This window comes from Neolamprologus multifasciatus, chromosome 4 (assembly GCF_963576455.1).
Source record: "Neolamprologus multifasciatus chromosome 4, fNeoMul1.2, whole genome shotgun sequence".
Lineage (NCBI taxonomy): Eukaryota > Metazoa > Chordata > Actinopteri > Cichliformes > Cichlidae > Neolamprologus > Neolamprologus multifasciatus.
In genome coordinates, this window is record NC_140442.1 from 19,210,631 (window position 1) to 19,227,236 (window position 16,606).

The window sequence follows — 16,606 nt, forward strand, 5'->3', positions numbered from 1 at the left end:
GGCAGAGCAGGTCAGCTACTAACTGGAAGGTTGGTGGTTCTGCTCCAGTCAGGATACTAACCCCATGTTGCTTCGTGAAAGTGTCTGGATGTTAGATATGGAGCACTTAACACTTTAGAAAAAAAGTGATTGGGTGAATGAATTTGTTGTATAAAGCGCTTTAAGTCCTCAGAGTAGAAAAGCGCTATAGAAGAACCAGTTCATTTACCATGAACTCTCTTAGTCACGCTGTCTTGTAATGTACCTAATTAGTCTTCAGGAATAGTTGTCTTCAGGCTTCTTGAAGCACGTTCAAAGCTCTTCTCAGGATGTTGGCTGCATTTTTTCTGTCCTTTTTCAACATGATGCCATGCTGCTTCAGTAATGTTGCAGTCTGGGCTCTGGGGAGGCCGATCCATGTCTCATCTAAGTGCTCCATTTTGTGTTTTTCTATCCAGGTGTGATTTTGCTACACTCCTTTGTGATCAATGTCATGCTGACTAATGAAGCTGTTGCCAGGTGGTATTGCATGCTGGATGATAATCTGACTACTTTTCTGCATTCATAATTTCCTCAACCCTTTCACCATTTTACAAATGACTAGACATTCACTGTTGTACATTTATCCTGACCACCTCTATATAACTGAAAATGACTTGAACCAAAGTTTTCAAAATTGAGTTCCTGCTGCCACTGAGATATGCTGTGACAGGAAAAAAGTATGTTTCCCCTTCCTGATTTCGGTTTTTAAATCATGAGTTAACTTATTAATGGAACAAAGTTATCCAAACTTACCTTCATGAATAATGAGTTAATTGTGATTAACCACATTTTTTCTTTTTCTTTTTTTTGAAAGCTGAGTTTCACTCACCACACCCAGGACAGATTACTGCCAGACCTGTTGGATCAAGAAATCACTTAACCAGAACCTGTCTGACAAAGTAAGATACGCTAAAAGACAAAGAAAAAGCAGCACATGACACCATTATCCACAAATGGAGAAAATTTGAACCAGTGGTGAATGGTGAGTGCACTGACGACTCGTCCAGGTGTTCACATATAACCCAGAACAACATCTAGTTCATGATTCAACAATAAGAAAGAGTCCGGGCAAAAAAAAGCCTCCACAGGAGTTCAAAGAAGAATACCACTGCTGACCAAAAAGAACTCAAAGGCTCATTTCACATTTACCAAAAACCATGTTAATGATCCCCAAGGCTTCTGGGAAAATATTCTGTGGACTCAAGAAAAAAAACTGAACGTTTTAGAAGGTTTGAGTCCTGTTCTGCAAAACACTAGCACAGCATTTCATAAAACAAACATCATACCAGCAGTCAAACGTGGTGGTAGTGTGACCGTCTGAGTCTGCTTTGCTGCTTCAGACCTTGAGGACTTGCTGTAATTGATTGAACTATCTTTGTCGAATATTAAAATTTGTTTGATAAACTGAAATATGAAAAAGTGACAAATACTCAGAAAACTAAGAAACCAGGAAGGCGACAAATACTTTTTCATACAGTCCTGTATATCTCATTGTTAAGCTTGTATTTGATGCTGATCAAATCCTTATTTCAGTGAAGTTCTAGTTACATCCACAGGTCATTTAAATATTTTTGTTGAAATACCACCTAACAGTTGCAATTGTAAATTGCGATAAGTGCCAGATCTAAAGAAAATCACAGATTTGCAAATGTGAGTTGTGGAGGCTGAAGTACAGATTACTTTAAAACAACAAAAAAAGATGCGTTTCGGAGGCTGAATGATCATAAAATGGCCATTTTAACATCTCTTTGCTTCTGCTTTGCGTCTCCTAAGTGTTTTGTTATTATTTAGAAATACACATTTTCAACAACAAAAAAAAGAGCAAAGTGAAGAGCAGGATCAGTGTTCAGCTCTTAAACTGAGCTGGATTTCACCTGCAGAAAGGCGAAAATATCAACTAAATAAGATTTATGCTTGGAAGTGTTTCTTTTTAAATCCATCGGGTTGAAAGCGAGGGGAGATTTTGAGTGACGCACGCGTGTACGGAGAACTAACACAGGTCTGGCATCACTGGAGTTAAATTTCAGATTGAGTGACAATGAAGAGAGACGCACGAAGGGATCACTCGTGAGTTTTTATTGATGAGGGTTGACTTCACTCAGTAGAGGCTGATAAAACGCACGTCACATTACGGCCATGCTGCAGCTGCGCGTTTTTAACAGACTTCTCCAAAACTTTTATTGGAGGACTCAAGAATCCACTAAAGGTCTGTTACCTGGTTTTCCTTCTCAGCTGTGGGGTGGATACAGATCTACCTGGCGAAGAAACAAATCAAGTAAGTGACTCATTTTCTACCAGCTGCTAATTAAAGCCATATGTTTTGCATAGTAGATAAGTATTAGTCCTTCAGATAGAAATACGCGATTCGTTTGTTAAGAAGTGGCGATTTAAAGCAGTTGAATGCAAATTTTGTGTTTTTAAGTGAACGTTCATGAATTACGAATTAAAATGTGCACAGTATCTTGAATACGCGATTTTTACACAGTGAAAATGACACTGTCAAACTGTCACTGTCGAAACCGATTTTAAAAGATTTCTGTTAGCACCGAGTCTAACAAACTTTAGCCTGTTAGACTCGGTCCAAGGCGCAAAGTCCAAGGCGCAAAGTTTATTTGACCCAAACTTAACGGACACATTTAGGAAAACAAACTGGCTTGCCAAAAGCTCGGGTCATGAACTGGAACTAGGTTAGGGGTACAAAAGTTAAACGGTGCGCAATACCGACACACAAAACGCAAGTCCCATACAACACACCCAAACCTGTGTCAGAACCAGACTTCCATCCAGCCCGCTATGGTGTCGCTGTATTTCGCTGTCACAGCCGGTCTTAAAGATGCAAGGAGACTGCAGTTCTCGTGGATAGTCACGTGTGAATAATTGATAGCGTGCAGTCATTCATAAGGGGCTGTGTGCAGCTTCTATTCTGTGTGTTCTGTAGCTAAACAAAAGCCATACCTCTCATATGCAGTTTTGCTCAGTGAGGGTTGTTGGTCTGTTTTAGGGGTGCAAACTCGCATGCACGCGTTAGTTTATTGTGTTGTGGGGACGTTGTGTCCCACACACACACACAAATGCACGTCGGTGCGTGCGTGTGTGTTGATATGATAAATACCAAACATTTATAAATTGAGACACCTGCAGACTTTAGTTTGGTATTTTTATAGTCTTCCCTGCAGTATGGTTAACAACCATTGTTCCACTTTTGTGTCTGCTCACATCAGGTCTTCCAGATGTGAGGGAGAGGACTCTCATAGCCGTGAAACCAGATGGAGTTCAGCGCCGTCTTGTCGGGCAAATAATTCACCGGTTTGAGCAGCGGGGATTCAAGCTGGTTGGCCTGAAGATGGTGCAGGTATAAGAGTTTGAAGTGTGTGTGTGTGTGTGATCTGCAAGTTTCTTGTTGAATCTGTCTCTGTTTGAAAGGTGTCTGAGGATCTCCTGTCTCAGCACTACCGTGAGCTGAGAGCTAAGCCCTTCTATCCTAGTCTGAGGCATTACATGACCTCAGGGCCTGTGGTGGTCATGGTGAGTGCTCCTCTGTCTGCCTCTTTCGAGGATACTCCTGGTTTTCTCCTTGTTACTTTTCTGCTTATTCTTGTTATAGTTCTTCAGTAGGTTTATCAGTCTTGCCAACACATGCTGCTTTACTTTTATTTAGGTATGGGAGGGGCCCAATGTAGTCCAGACATCACGTAAAATGGTAGGACACACTAACCCAACTGAAGCCCAGGCGGGCACAGTCAGAGGAGATTTCAGCGTCCATGTCAGCAGGTAACCTGACTTTATTTCATTTCATTATGTGTGCTGATATTTGTGACATAAAACTGATTTTTAACATTAAAGCCTATGAAGCTATGTGCTTTTATGACGTGGCAGTACAGTAACCATGTGTGTTGGTCACTTAAAGGAACGTTGTCCATGCCAGTGATTCACTGGAGGGTGCTCAACGGGAGATCCAGCTGTGGTTTCAGGGAAAGGATCTCCTGAACTGGGAATGCTGCAACCAGGGCAACATGATGGAGGACTGAAGATGCTTGACAGTTCAAGGCAGTGAGAATCAGTAATAACTACCTCTTCTCCTGCTGCCTAATGACAGTGCCACCACAGTTTCTCTCTCTAAGTAATTTACCTCATTAAGTGCACTAAGAATCAAAAGATTTTTGCTAAAGCAAATGTGAGATTTTAGAATACCAACTACGCATATGTACATATAATACAGTAGCCATCTTAGTCTTAGCATTGGATTATTAGTGCTGTACACCAACCAGCTACAACCATGGAAAAAATACTGACTGGGACTACTGGGCATGCACTTAAGGTACCCCAAAGGCTAAGTGGCTCCTGATCTAGACCCTCTGCTTGTCAGTTTCTGCTTCATTCATGAAGGTAACTATCTTTTCAAAGAAAGAAAAATGAACAACAACCAAAAAGTTAGAAAATCTCTGCAAATAGAGAGCAATGTTTAGGTGCAGAATGGCTGTAAAGTCTGCAAACAGCCATAATAAGATACAAAGTCCACACAAACAGATGTGAGTTTTAGATCACAAAGAGACACAAAACGATCACGTGCAAAAAAATGTTTCTCTGCCTTTTTTTTTTAATTTTTATTTTGATCTGCACGTCTTTCAGAGTGCCTGCCTACTCCAGCAGAGTAATACATCTACCCACTTTGCAGAAATAATTCAGCAATGGTATGAAGAACATGACAGAAAGCTCGAAGTGTTGACTTGGCTTCCAAATTCCTCAGATTATAATCTGATTGAGTATCTGTGGGCTGTGCCAGAAAAACGAGTCTAACGCACAGAAATACAACCTTTTAGGTTAAGACTTGAAGGATCTGCTGCTAATGTCTTGGTGCTTGATACTACAGGGTCCAGTTAGAAGACTGATCAGAGGTGTTTTGGTACCATAATGGGGCTACAATATTAGACAGTTGGTCGTGATTTTTGTGACTGACAAGTGCATTCTTTCTGGTTAATAGTCATATGCATTTGGTCTAACAAAGAGTGTGTGTGTGTGTGTGTGTGTGTGTGTGTGTGTGTGTGTGCATGTGTGTGTGTTTGTTGTTTATACTATTAGTTCCCCTTCTCCACATCTGGCCCACTGTAATGTGATTATTCTCATTAACAAATATAATTATTATTTAATGTATACATAATGAAACTGTTTACTTGACCTCTGTCCTCAGATAACCAAAGTGCAATTTTATGTGATTTGAAATTTTGTGATACTTTTTTTTTTTTTTTTAACTGAAAACATGAAATAATCTTTCTACCTCTCAAGAAATAAAACAAGAGTTTCCCCCATAATGTTAACTAACTGCTATCAGGTATCAGAGTTTTTATGTGAGTTTACATTTGTAGTATCGCTTTCTCATGGTTATTTTTAATCATAATGTTTTAAATCTTTGCACTGCTTCAAAATTTCTTAAGTATTAAAGTGAGGAGTCTATATGCAATTGCCATCTTTTTATGTATAATTTATATATAACAACAAGCATAATAATAAAATACGGTTCATATATATATATATATATATATATATTGCCATCTTTATATATATACACACACACACACACACACACATACACATATATATCTCAGTGTTGTAAATTATGGTATTTCAGGGTTATAAGCATTGAAAGACAGCATATATTTTAGGTTGGGGGGTTACTGTCATACAAATATTTAACTGTAAAAAAAGAATCATGCACTGCATGGAAGGAATACAATTAAACCTGCAAAAACGTCAAACTAAAAACCAGACGACAACAATAACAAAAAATTGGTTCCCAGAGTATTTAAATAGAATTTCTTTTAAAATCTGTTGTTTTTGTTGATAAATTAACAGACTCTGTGATTAAAACATGAGCATTACCTCTATATCAAATAAGCATTGATGTCACATCTGTATTAAAGGATATTTTAACTCTGTTACAATACATCACTCTTTCTTTGTGAGTTAATCTTTAACCTTTGGATCCATCGAAGCATCCAGTTCTAAAGTTTTTGTGCATTCTGGGGAGGACAGAAGATATAATTTATTTTCACTTCTTAATGAAATTAAAGTTCTTGATCATATTTTTAAAAGAAAATCAGATTTAAACACATCACCAAAACTATCTGTTTATGAAGTCTATTTACTAAAAGCAAGAAAAATTACAAAAGCTGCCCACCCACACCAAGTATAGGCAACATGTGACACATAAACATGGACTATCTTGTGGATAGTTTGTTTTTTTTACTAGTTAAATTTGCTCTGATTTACAATTTTTTTTTATTTTTTATTTTTTAAATAGACAAGTTGACAAATGTTCTTACCCCAATTAAGTTTTGTTGACAAAATTTGTGAATAGGTATGTTAATTTGTAAATATTTAAATGTTGCAAATACTTCAAATAGATTGTGTTTGGCATTTACTTCCACTTAAATGAAGCTATGACCACATTTTAAAAGCTAATTTATACATGAGTGCATTCAATTTGAAATTGCTCACATTTTTGCCATTGTAAATCTTTAATCGGTTTGGGGCAGTGGCAATGATGTAAGTCTGTGCATAAGTCAAGGCTGAGCAAACAAATGACTCAACACTCACTCAAGCATATCTTTGCAAATACACACAAACCAGTACATCCAGATAAAAAAATAGGGAACAAACCTTAAGCAGAGTCTTCTCTGCCATTATCTGGCTGTAAACGTTTTCACCCTCTTCTGGTGACACAGCAACAAACTCCTCCTTATTTAGGGAGAACAGCTGCGCTCCGTTTAAAATTCCCAGGCTCTTAACAGTGCTGAGCAGGAATGAATTACAAGATCAGCATTTTTGTGCTTTCACTGTGAAAAAGATCCTATTTTTAATATTCACCTTTTAATTTCTAAAGAAGAACTTGACTTTTAAGTCCAATTCATTGCCCAGTAAAGCTATGATAAACAGTAAAGCTACAATACTTGGGCTATTTTAATCCTTACACAACTTCAGGGTTTTTGAAACCTGGCTAGCAGGAGTGCTAGTGCTACTGCGCAAAACCAATATAATATAAAAACAACTTATATCTTAGTTTAGTGGAGCTTGAGTACTAACTCTAGTTAATATGAACAAATATGTTTGTGGAGTACTCACAGTGTGCTGAAGCCTTTGGCAGTAAGCCAGGCTGCCACCTCAGAAGATGGAGAGTCATAGTTCAGAGGTGTAGAGTTATCAGCTGTCTGTTTAAATGAGCCTCTTCTCCGGGCTATCCTTTGTAGAAGCTCATCATTCATTATCAGAACTGTACAAAGAAGAAAAACAACTGTATTTATATACACCTGTACAGTTGTAGCTGCAGTTGCACTTATTGCTTAACATCAACAACTATGAGCCTTGCCTGTTTGTTTTATGTGAAAGCATGAATTCATGTCATATAATGCAATAAACATCATGATTTTGATTATGAAAAACACTTTAGTCAGCTGAAATAAAAATCTATACTAGACCTTTGCTGAATTATATTTTGCACATACCAAAGTAAAAGTTATATTTATGTGAACATATCGTTCCCCTTCACAAAGTGTTCTTTTTGTAATACCAAGCAACTTAAATTCCAAAGCAGAAATACATCTTATATTATAATAAAAAACATTTTAAATTTATATTAAAACCATTAAATATGTTTTAATATTGTGAAAACTTGATTTGCAAAACAAAAAACAAAACTATATTTTAATTTCATTTTCAGCCTGTCCCTTGAGATTTCTCCAGATTCTCTAAATCTTTTGATAATACTATACCCTCTCATAGATGATTTATTTCATGTTCGTGACTGTTTGCTAGTTAGCCAGTTAGCCTTGCCTATAAAAAAGGTTTTTTTTAGTACCGGTTACTTTTCCAGGCATTTCTTGTACCAACTCTTTTTAGATGTGCTGCTGCCATCAAATTCAAAAGTCATGAAATAGTAAAACGTGTCAATTTTATTACTTTTCACATGTGTTTATGACATTTCTGTGTGCCCATATTCATTTACCTCTGTCAGGTTCATCTCCCTGCATCCTTGTAGATGGTAAAACCATGCTTTGAGGTCGCACTGCTGGGGTTGCTGTAGTGGGACCCCCGCTTGATGGGGTGTATGAGAAGCGCTTTGAGTGAGGGACAGGACCTGCCTTTTGTTGTGAAAAAAAGCAGGAATGAACAAAAACTACATGACAACATAAGCCAAGAAATCGCAGTATGTACAGTTTCTGAGGCAGTGGCAAGTGTATTTGTGTAGCTGTGTGTCGTCTTATACCTGTGACTCCCTGTGCACCACTGAGCCATCTTTCTCCGTCATATTCAGAGCAGACACAGGCTCCAAAATGTTAAAAGGAACAAATCCTATCTCGCCATAGCTGTTCCGACACTTCCACCAGCGTTTTGATGAGTCAATCACCTGCGGAAAGATGACTCTCATTAGCCAAGTTGTGTGACATACTCCTGGATCTAAACTCTACTTTTGTATTCAGATCGCCACCCATATTTCAGGGTGTGTACCTCAAGTGTTTCTCCTTTTAACACAGAGAGTTCACTGCTGTTTCTGGCGACAAAGTCGTAACTGCAGCGGTAGTGGCTCTCACCGTGCGCCTGTCCATTTCCGTCTCTAAAAAACAGATAGTATTTAAAAGATATGCAAAACATAAATAAAATAAACATGAAACTGGAGCCAGATATCAGTAATCTTAATCATGGTTTGTCACTAAAAGCACTTGACTGATTTGATTCTAGCCAGTAAGAATACAGCCTCCGCAAAAACAATCACAACTGCTGTAAAACCATAATAATGTCTTGCTCTATTTGTATGTATTTACACTTCTTCAGTGGCCGACCTGGGGCTCTGTGCTGCCTGTTGAGCTTCTTCCTGCTGACTTTGTTTCTGCTTGGTTTCATTGAAAGCATCTACTTTGTGCTGAAGCTCGATGGGATCCTCAAAAGGCTGGCCAGTAGAGTCATGAGTCTGAGGCTTCCACCCATCCAGAAAGACAGGTGTATACGGAGGAACAGTCACACCGAGGTGGGAGCTGGAGAAAGTGGAACAAGCCTGTCATTAAAACCGTGTTGGGCACAGTCTCTAGTAAAGCTGACATTCACACACACACAGACCAAGGTGAGGTCCATCTGGTCCCCAGTGAAGTCCACAGCTCATTTTCCTCTAAAGTCAGATGTTCCTGGAGCAGTTTAACGGCACCATTGGTCAAAGCAGGACTGATGATGGATGCAGCTAATGCTGGCCCCCCAGTGGTTTTCACCATCTGTAAGAGAGGGTCTCTACAGTAAAGATCAAAGAAAGAGGAAAAGAAGAAAAAGCACTAAATGAGATCTCACCAGTCTGAGAGGCACAAAGATGTGATGGAGCAGCTCTGGGGCATTGGGTTGTGAGATGTATGACTTAAGGCGGTCCTGAAAAAAATCAATTTTGTTGTTTGTATTTATCAAAGAAATCTCTTTATGCTTAAATATAACGTAGTCTAATCATACCAGCAGACTGAAGGAGTACTTGATTTTCTGAAAGATGTTCACAAAGTCTTCTTCTGGGGGAGGACTGGCTTTCATGGTCAACAAACTATCTGCACACAGAACAGCAAAATATATACACCATAGATATAAAACATAAGGTTGTTATAACCACAGCGTACAAGTATTGCTTTTACGGATACATTTACTAAATCTACAATCAAGTTTAACATCATTCTACTCACATACAAGGTCTTGAGTAATCAGACCCCATCTTATCTTAAAGACCAAATAGTAACATATCACCCCAATAGAGCACTTTGCTCCTCAGTTACTTGAGGTTCTTATGGTGTTTAAAAGTACAATGGGAAGCAGAGCCTTCAGCCTGTCCTTGAACCTGGTTCTGCTGGAGGTCTCGTCCTGTTAAAAGGGAGCTTTTCCTTCCCACTTTCACTAAAGTGCTTGCTCATTGGGAGGGGTGGGGGTGGGGGTCATTTGATTATTGTTTTTTCCTGTTTTCTCTGTATTATTGTTCAAATAAAATTGAACTGATTGGAGTATATCTGGAACATGATACAGACTATCATGTGGATGCTAACACTTTAGTTTGGGGACAATTCTTAAAAACAAATAAAAGTAGAAATGAAAAGGAATACTAGAAGCACAACATACCATGACCTTTGTTCTAGCTTGTCTAGAAGTGCTCGTATAAGACAAAGTAATGACTAATAAGAGCCTGCCTTTAGTCCATCCCAGTGTTAATTTAGGAAACACCCAGATGAGTTTGCCAAGTTAGACAAAAACAGAAATACTTAGTGACTCAGACTCAGACATTAATTGTGTCCAATATAAAACATAATAATATCATGCTATATGAAGAAACAGCAGTGCATACACGTGTTCAGGTACTTGCATGCCTTGTGTCTTACACATTCTCACGATGTGCAGGAATTTTTTTTGCGTTACCCGAATGTTTGGTTTTTTGCATCCTGCCTGTTGAGTTTCAGTGTGTAAAACATTGAGTCATTGTGAATCGCTCCTTCCTCCACATGTCTGAAGCATCTGCTAACCTACATTTTAAATTTCAACCTTATCCAAAACATATCTGGCTCTTCGGTATCACTCGAAGAGACAGCTTTCCTTGTTTCCAATATAAGTCATTTATTTTGGTCAGAAATTGTCGAGGTCCTCACCTTCTTGGGTCTTTTTATCCTTCTTGGTCTTCCTCTCGTTTTTCTTTTTCCTTTGGTTGAGGACAGTCTGGGCTTCTGCCGCCTGTTGTAAGCGCGACATGAATCGCTCCACATCGTCAAAGCAGTGGTTCATAATCTCCTGAGGAATGATTCACACACGAGGCTCTCATCATATCGCTTGTTTTTCATTTTAAAGAACACTACACCACATCGGTTTACTGTTTCTAAAGTTTAGATAATAATTCTGGGGTTATTGTTCATATGTGTGTGATTTTCCGATTGTGTTGATAATTTCTAAGTCTTGTTTGTACCCACTCATATATACAAAAAAAGGGGCGTATGAGTACGTACCACTTCTCTGTCTGCATTCAGTGGAGGGATCTGATTCGACTCCCCACTGGTACCATTCTCTGAGCAGAAATAGAACAAGGCCATTAATTCAAAGTTTACAAAAAGCATATGCAAAAGATGGAAACACATGTTTTTGCCAACACCACATTCTTGGAGAGGAGTGTACCTTTGCCAGACTTGTTAGGGACCCCATCAGAAAGCTCCTTCTGTCCTTTAAGGACCATAACTCGGACACCTGAAGGCTTTCTAGGGAGCACCGATGAAGGTGATGTTGACATCTGTTTCACGTGGACATAAACAGAATTCAATGTAATGCACACAGAATAGGGAATGATGTTTTGGTAGCACAGCAATGACGTTTACCCATTTTTTTATGTCTCCTTTCTTGTCCCACTTGAATTGTTATATTTGATCTCTCGTCCTTAGGATTTTTAAACGTTCACATGTAGATAACTAGTCTTCAATGATATAAAAGATTCTCATAAACTTGGTGTCATATTAATTATACCCATTACATTAAAAAGAAAAGATGCTTAAGAGCACAACAATGGCACATACCACAGGCTGATTGTAAGAATGCCGAGTATTCAGCATTGTGCATACTGGCATGTTCACATGCAGGTAAGTGACAGGTACACTACAGGAAAAGATACCAGATGGTATGCAGATGATGCAACAATCAAAGCGCGACAGAGAAACTCCACCACAGCTCAGTTTTTCTTAAAAGGCTGTCCTTTACAGGTCACACAGTAGCTTTCTATCCTGACATCTCATCTTTCTGCCTTTCTCCTTCAGCAGTTCATGCAATTGACAGCAAGCAAATACACGCCCTGACGTTTTGAGCACCTGTTTGTACAGCGCCCCAAACGTACTCCTCTGAGAAACACATTACTGACACAAGATAGCCGTCCTAGATCTAACAGGTGTATCTGTCTCTCTCAGTTCCTACCTCTGTTTTTCCCCTCTCTTTCTCACTCTCTCTCTCTCACACACACATACACTTTACACAAGTTAATTCTTTAAACCGACATACATCAACGTACCTTTTGGTGCGTCTCGCGTGTTTGAATCCGGGGTAAAGACACCACTCCTCCTGCTCAAGTGACTATAGTGAGTTTGGCTGTTTTAAGAGGATGTCTTTCCTCCTTGGGATGTGCCAAAACAAGAAAAACAAGTCTGGCGTCCTTTTGTAGTCACACTGCATTGTTTTATTCCCTCCTGTAACACACAGATACAGAGGTTGGGTCTCTCCCTCCCTCCCTGAGATTCTTTCTCTGCATCTTGGTGAGCTTCTCCTTCCTTATCACAGGTATTTCAATCAACAACTGCCTGTGGCTTATGCCCAGAGCCTAACGTGATCCGCATTGCATTCTTTCTCACCAATGTAGCACAGTCTTACTCAAGCACACCACCTCCACTCAGAGAAATTAAGTTTCATTTGAGCCGAGGCCAAAGCCACCATAAAAGCTGTTGGTAAAGATCTAATTTATTTGTCCTTTTACTTTGTATTCATGAACTTGTCTTTAGTTTCTACCTGCTAATCGCACAGTCACAAAAATAATAAGAATAAATTAAATATCCAGGATGCTATTTATTTATTCTAGTTGTCTCTTTCTTGGGTTCTTGTTACCCAATGGAAACCAAAGCGAATAGTTACAGGGTGAATCACTTATTAACCATTCGCTATACACAATTTTTACTTGGTGTGTAATGACTGAAAGAATTAATGCCTGAAAAAGATAAGAAATCTGTAATTTACAGAATAATGTGGCAATTAATCAAATTTTAGGAAACAACTTTTGAGGCTTAACTCAGGGGTGATTCTAGAATTAGAGCTTTAGGGGTGCTGAGCACTCAGAGAGCTGCCCAGCCAGGCAAGATAAATCATAAGATTCTTAAATTCATCAAGTCTCTCTGTGCCTGGGTCCTCGTCTTAAAACATGACATCACTGTTTTGTACATTTTAACACAATTTAATCCCCACATTTGTGAAAGAAAAGCATAACACTTTTTTGAAAATTCTGTAACAAAACCATCAAATCTGATAAAGGTTATTTAAATGCTGCAAAAGAAGAATGGATTGGAATAAAACAAATACATATCCTAACCTTAATTACTGCGGGAGAATAATGAATGATGCTCATAGTAAAAAGTAAACTGAGTGCATTTTTTGGACAGAGATTCACTTTTAATGTGTATGTATAATATAATACAGATACATAAAAAACACTCCCACAACAGAATAAATTATTACAAATAAAAATCTTTACTGCAGACACTAATTTTACTAATTTAATAATACTAATTTTGTGTTGTAAGATTTATGGGTTTCATGCTTTCATAGTGGTACTTGGGAAAGCTTGACATTTTATCAGGTGGTACACACTGTAAAAAGTTTAAGAAACACTGATAAGTTAAGTGTGTGTGTTCTTTTGGAAAACATTTAAAGCTGCAGTACAGAATCTTTTGAAACAAGCTTAAAACATTTTTAGAAACATAGCACTCTGCTTCTCTTTACAGCTCCTCACGTATGTATTGCGGCAGTCATACAGACAACTGGATGGTCCAAAGGTTGGCCTACCTATTACTGGCTGAGGTTTTAGTAGAATTGTGGCTGAACCACATAAAAATATATTATTAATTTTAATCTCCCCAATCAATTAGAATGTTATGTTGGAATGTTGTTAAAATGCAATGCAAATGCAAAAATGTTTCAAACCAGCTTGTTTTGCAGATTCTGTATAGCAGCTTTAATATAGGGAGGACATAACTTCCTGATTGTGTGAGTAAAATCAGGTTTTTTTTTCTCTTTGTCAGTTTAACAGTTTCTGTTGTGCCTGTCACTGTTCCCTGTCTGTTTTCTTACCTGGTTCTTCCTGATCTTGTACTTAATCCTCACATTCCCCTCTTTCCTCTCTCCCTCTTTGGACTGACAATCATACACAAATAGATTGTATTCAATTAGATGATAAATTACATTAATATGAAAAAATACTATTAAGATCACTAACAAAAAGTCCTCTCTCAGTGTACTTTCAACCAAAAGGCAAATAACCAAACCACATGAACATCTAATAAAAGATAAATATTGAAACACTGATCCAACATTATCCTTGATTGACGGATCATTTGATTTTACACTTTTACCTGAATGTGGCTCCTTTAAAAAAAACAAAAAAACAACTTCCTTATATCCATTATGAACCTGGCTGTCTGTCTGTACAAAAACATGGTAAATGGATTGTAAATTTATGAAGCGCCTTGAGGCGACATTTGTTGTGATTTGGCGCTATATAAATAAAATTGAATTGAATTGAAATGGCCTGTATTTGTATAGCGCTTTACTAGTCCCTAAGGACCCCAAAGCGCTTTACACATCCAGTCATCCACCCATTCACACACTGGTGCTGGCAAGCTACATTGTAGCCACAGCCACCCTGGGGCGCACTGACATGTGTGCGCCCCAGGGTGGCCCCAAAACACACACACACACACACACACAACAGGAGTTATAGGGTTAATGGGCATTCGGTCAGTTTAGCTAATTAGTATCGATTTAAAACAGGGTGGTAACAACAGTAGGCTACAGAATATTTTAAGTTTTGGGTTTTAAATAGGCTATATAAATTTCAATGGGAGCAACAGGACGGTCAAATGTTGCTGATTTTACTGCAGTGTAGGACGAATTGTAGGGTAGCAAACATCACCGGAAAACAAGTTGTTTTTTTTTACACCCAGGTTACCTGGTGTAATGTTGTTCAGCTAAAAAGAAACATGGTCTGACTCCTACCTAACTATATAAAGAGTAACTGAAGGTTAAATGCAGCTAATATGTCCTGTTTTAAGCCAGGCACTTACACCTCAGCTTCCCTGCGTCTCAGCCACCATCGCTCTGGCAGCAACGGTGCTACAGCCAGAGCAGGGGAGAGGCGAGCTGGAACAAACCATTTTGGGAGGGGGGGGGGGGGTATCTATACTTTTGTTGTTAAAATGTTATGTCTCAACCAAGTACTGTATGCGTTTTATATTTTAGCAGTGTGTCACACAAACAGCAAATATTGTCAAAAAAAGTAAGAAATCTTTGGGGGTGCTTTGATTCATTTTGGGGGTCCTTCAGCACCCCCAAAAATGGCCTAAAATCGCCCCTGGATTCCACATTGACTTTATGCAAGTAGGCATGCAGCAGAAAATGAACAGAGGCCTTTTAAGCTGTAATGTAGTGACACCAGCTGGTCATTTCAGCTAATTTCATCATGTCTGACCTGGCTGTTGCACAGCGTGTTGATACTGCACGAGGTTACATAGAATCAACTCTGTGTTTGATGCTTTCTGTGATCTGACGTTGGTGATTAAAGACACTGTATCCCATGTGGTTTCCACAACAAACTATCCTGTGGTCTTTTCCTGACTGTCAGCTAATGTGATGATTAGATCAGCCTATAGAACAAAGTTGTTGTTTTTGTTTGTTTGCTTGTTGTTGTTTTTTTCACTGAATGTGAATTCATGCCAGAAAACAGCAATCACCTTCAGTTTCAAGCATGTGTACCAACAGGACATTTTCCACATTTAGGCTGTTCTAAAAAAAAAAGATTTACTTTCCATCTATTATTGCATGTGACAGTGAGTAATACAAGACATTTTCAGCTGTACAATTAGTTTAGGATTTACTATCCTGCTGTGAGCTTTGCCTTGCAGAAGAGCACTGATAATGTGCATTCTAGCTGCATGGTTACTCCTCCAGTACAAAGATGTCCAGTGTGTAAATCTCTGTCCCTACACCCACATTTGTAATGAAACTATCCCTTAAAAATGTTAATTAGGCTGTTTTTCTTTTCAACATGTGAACAGGTAAATATGAGCTTTATCTCCTTTTAAGAGCCTAAATGTTTCCCTTTATGGATTCATGAATATGCTCAGTTGAATTACCGCTCTGATTCATTGCTCCTCTAATCTCACTACTGGAACCACAACGTTCAAGTCAGTGGGTTACCATTTGGGTGACTTGGTATAAGTTGTCGTTGTGACACATTTTCTCCACCAGGGGGAGTGCAGCTACTCTACTACTAAAAATAATTCATAATACTATACTGTAAGTGGCTGGATTCAGCTTTGTGGACACAGCCAGGTTTTTATTTTAATCCTAGTAATCCATGTCATATATATTTAATATCAGTACCCATTTTTATGCAAAGAGCCCACAATTTTGTTTATTTGTAGTGACAATTGTAATTGTTTTTCAAGTAGTACAGTTAAAGCATGTTAATATTTCTCAGAAAACCTATACCCCCGCTGGGTTTTTTTTAACTACAAATGCTAATGACTACACGCAAAACAGCTTCGTTACAAAACCCCGCAGTTTAGTATCTGAGTTATTCCCAATGCACACTGACTATGAGCCACTTGTTGATTTCTGTGCATTTCTGTGCGTAAAGTAAGGCACAGACGGCGCTCTCTGGCTGAGCTTTAATTAATCTACTAATAACTTTTATTTCTGCGCATGACTGCAGCCTATAATTAAGTCAAGTGTGAGCAGTTCAATGTGCTCACTGTCAAGCCGTGCAGGTTCCACACAGTAATCCAGC

The 16,606-nt window shown here is 38.5% G+C and overlaps 2 protein-coding genes across 4 annotated transcripts; one reads left to right on the forward strand and one right to left on the reverse strand.

The window, feature by feature from the left end:
* Positions 1-2,027: 2,027 nt before the first annotated feature.
* On the forward strand, positions 2,028-5,565 carry nme4 (NME/NM23 nucleoside diphosphate kinase 4). Its single transcript, XM_085156139.1, has 5 exons — positions 2,028-2,296; positions 3,243-3,373; positions 3,445-3,546; positions 3,680-3,792; positions 3,929-5,565. The coding sequence occupies exons 1-5, from the start codon at positions 2,158-2,160 to the stop codon at positions 4,047-4,049; spliced, it is 606 nt and encodes a 201-aa protein (XP_085012265.1). The 5' UTR covers positions 2,028-2,157; the 3' UTR covers positions 4,050-5,565.
* Positions 5,242-14,255, reverse strand: eps8l1a (EPS8 signaling adaptor L1a). 3 transcript variants are annotated; one of them, XM_085156122.1, is made up of 14 exons: positions 12,068-13,576; positions 11,191-11,302; positions 11,025-11,083; positions 10,674-10,812; positions 9,505-9,593; positions 9,352-9,426; positions 9,130-9,278; positions 8,856-9,047; positions 8,524-8,629; positions 8,282-8,422; positions 8,021-8,156; positions 7,141-7,288; positions 6,679-6,811; positions 5,242-6,038 (listed from the first exon to the last, which is right to left on the reverse strand). In XM_085156122.1, the coding sequence occupies exons 2-14, from the start codon at positions 11,300-11,302 to the stop codon at positions 6,021-6,023; spliced, it is 1,497 nt and encodes a 498-aa protein (XP_085012248.1). In that variant the 5' UTR covers positions 12,068-13,576; the 3' UTR covers positions 5,242-6,020. The 3 variants fall into 3 exon arrangements, with proteins under 3 accessions (XP_085012248.1, XP_085012246.1, XP_085012247.1); XM_085156120.1 differs by lacking the exon at positions 5,242-6,038 and adding an exon at positions 13,891-14,255 and having other exon boundaries at positions 6,070-6,811; positions 12,068-12,242; XM_085156121.1 differs by lacking the exon at positions 5,242-6,038 and having other exon boundaries at positions 6,070-6,811; positions 12,058-13,580.
* Positions 14,256-16,606: the final 2,351 nt, after the last annotated feature.

What these genes read in the sequence shown, in the direction of transcription:
- nme4 (XM_085156139.1), top strand. Translation starts at nt 2,158, where the DNA reads ATGCTGCAGCTGCGCGTTTTTAACAGACTTCTCCAAAACTTTTATTGG. An exon ending in CTGGCGAAGAAACAAATCAA is followed by an intron (nt 2,297 to 3,242) that starts GTAAGTGACTCA and finishes TGCTCACATCAG; the next exon opens with GTCTTCCAGATGTGAGGGAG. An exon ending in TTCAGCGTCCATGTCAGCAG is followed by an intron (nt 3,793 to 3,928) that starts GTAACCTGACTT and finishes GGTCACTTAAAG; the next exon opens with GAACGTTGTCCATGCCAGTG.
- eps8l1a (XM_085156120.1), bottom strand. Translation starts at nt 11,302, where the DNA reads ATGTCAACATCACCTTCATCGGTGCTCCCTAGAAAGCCTTCAGGTGTC. An exon ending in ACCAGATGGACCTCACCTTG is followed by an intron (nt 9,048 to 9,129) that starts GTCTGTGTGTGT and finishes CACTTTCTCCAG; the next exon opens with CTCCCACCTCGGTGTGACTG. An exon ending in GCCAAAGGCTTCAGCACACT is followed by an intron (nt 6,812 to 7,140) that starts GTGAGTACTCCA and finishes ATTCCTGCTCAG; the next exon opens with CACTGTTAAGAGCCTGGGAA.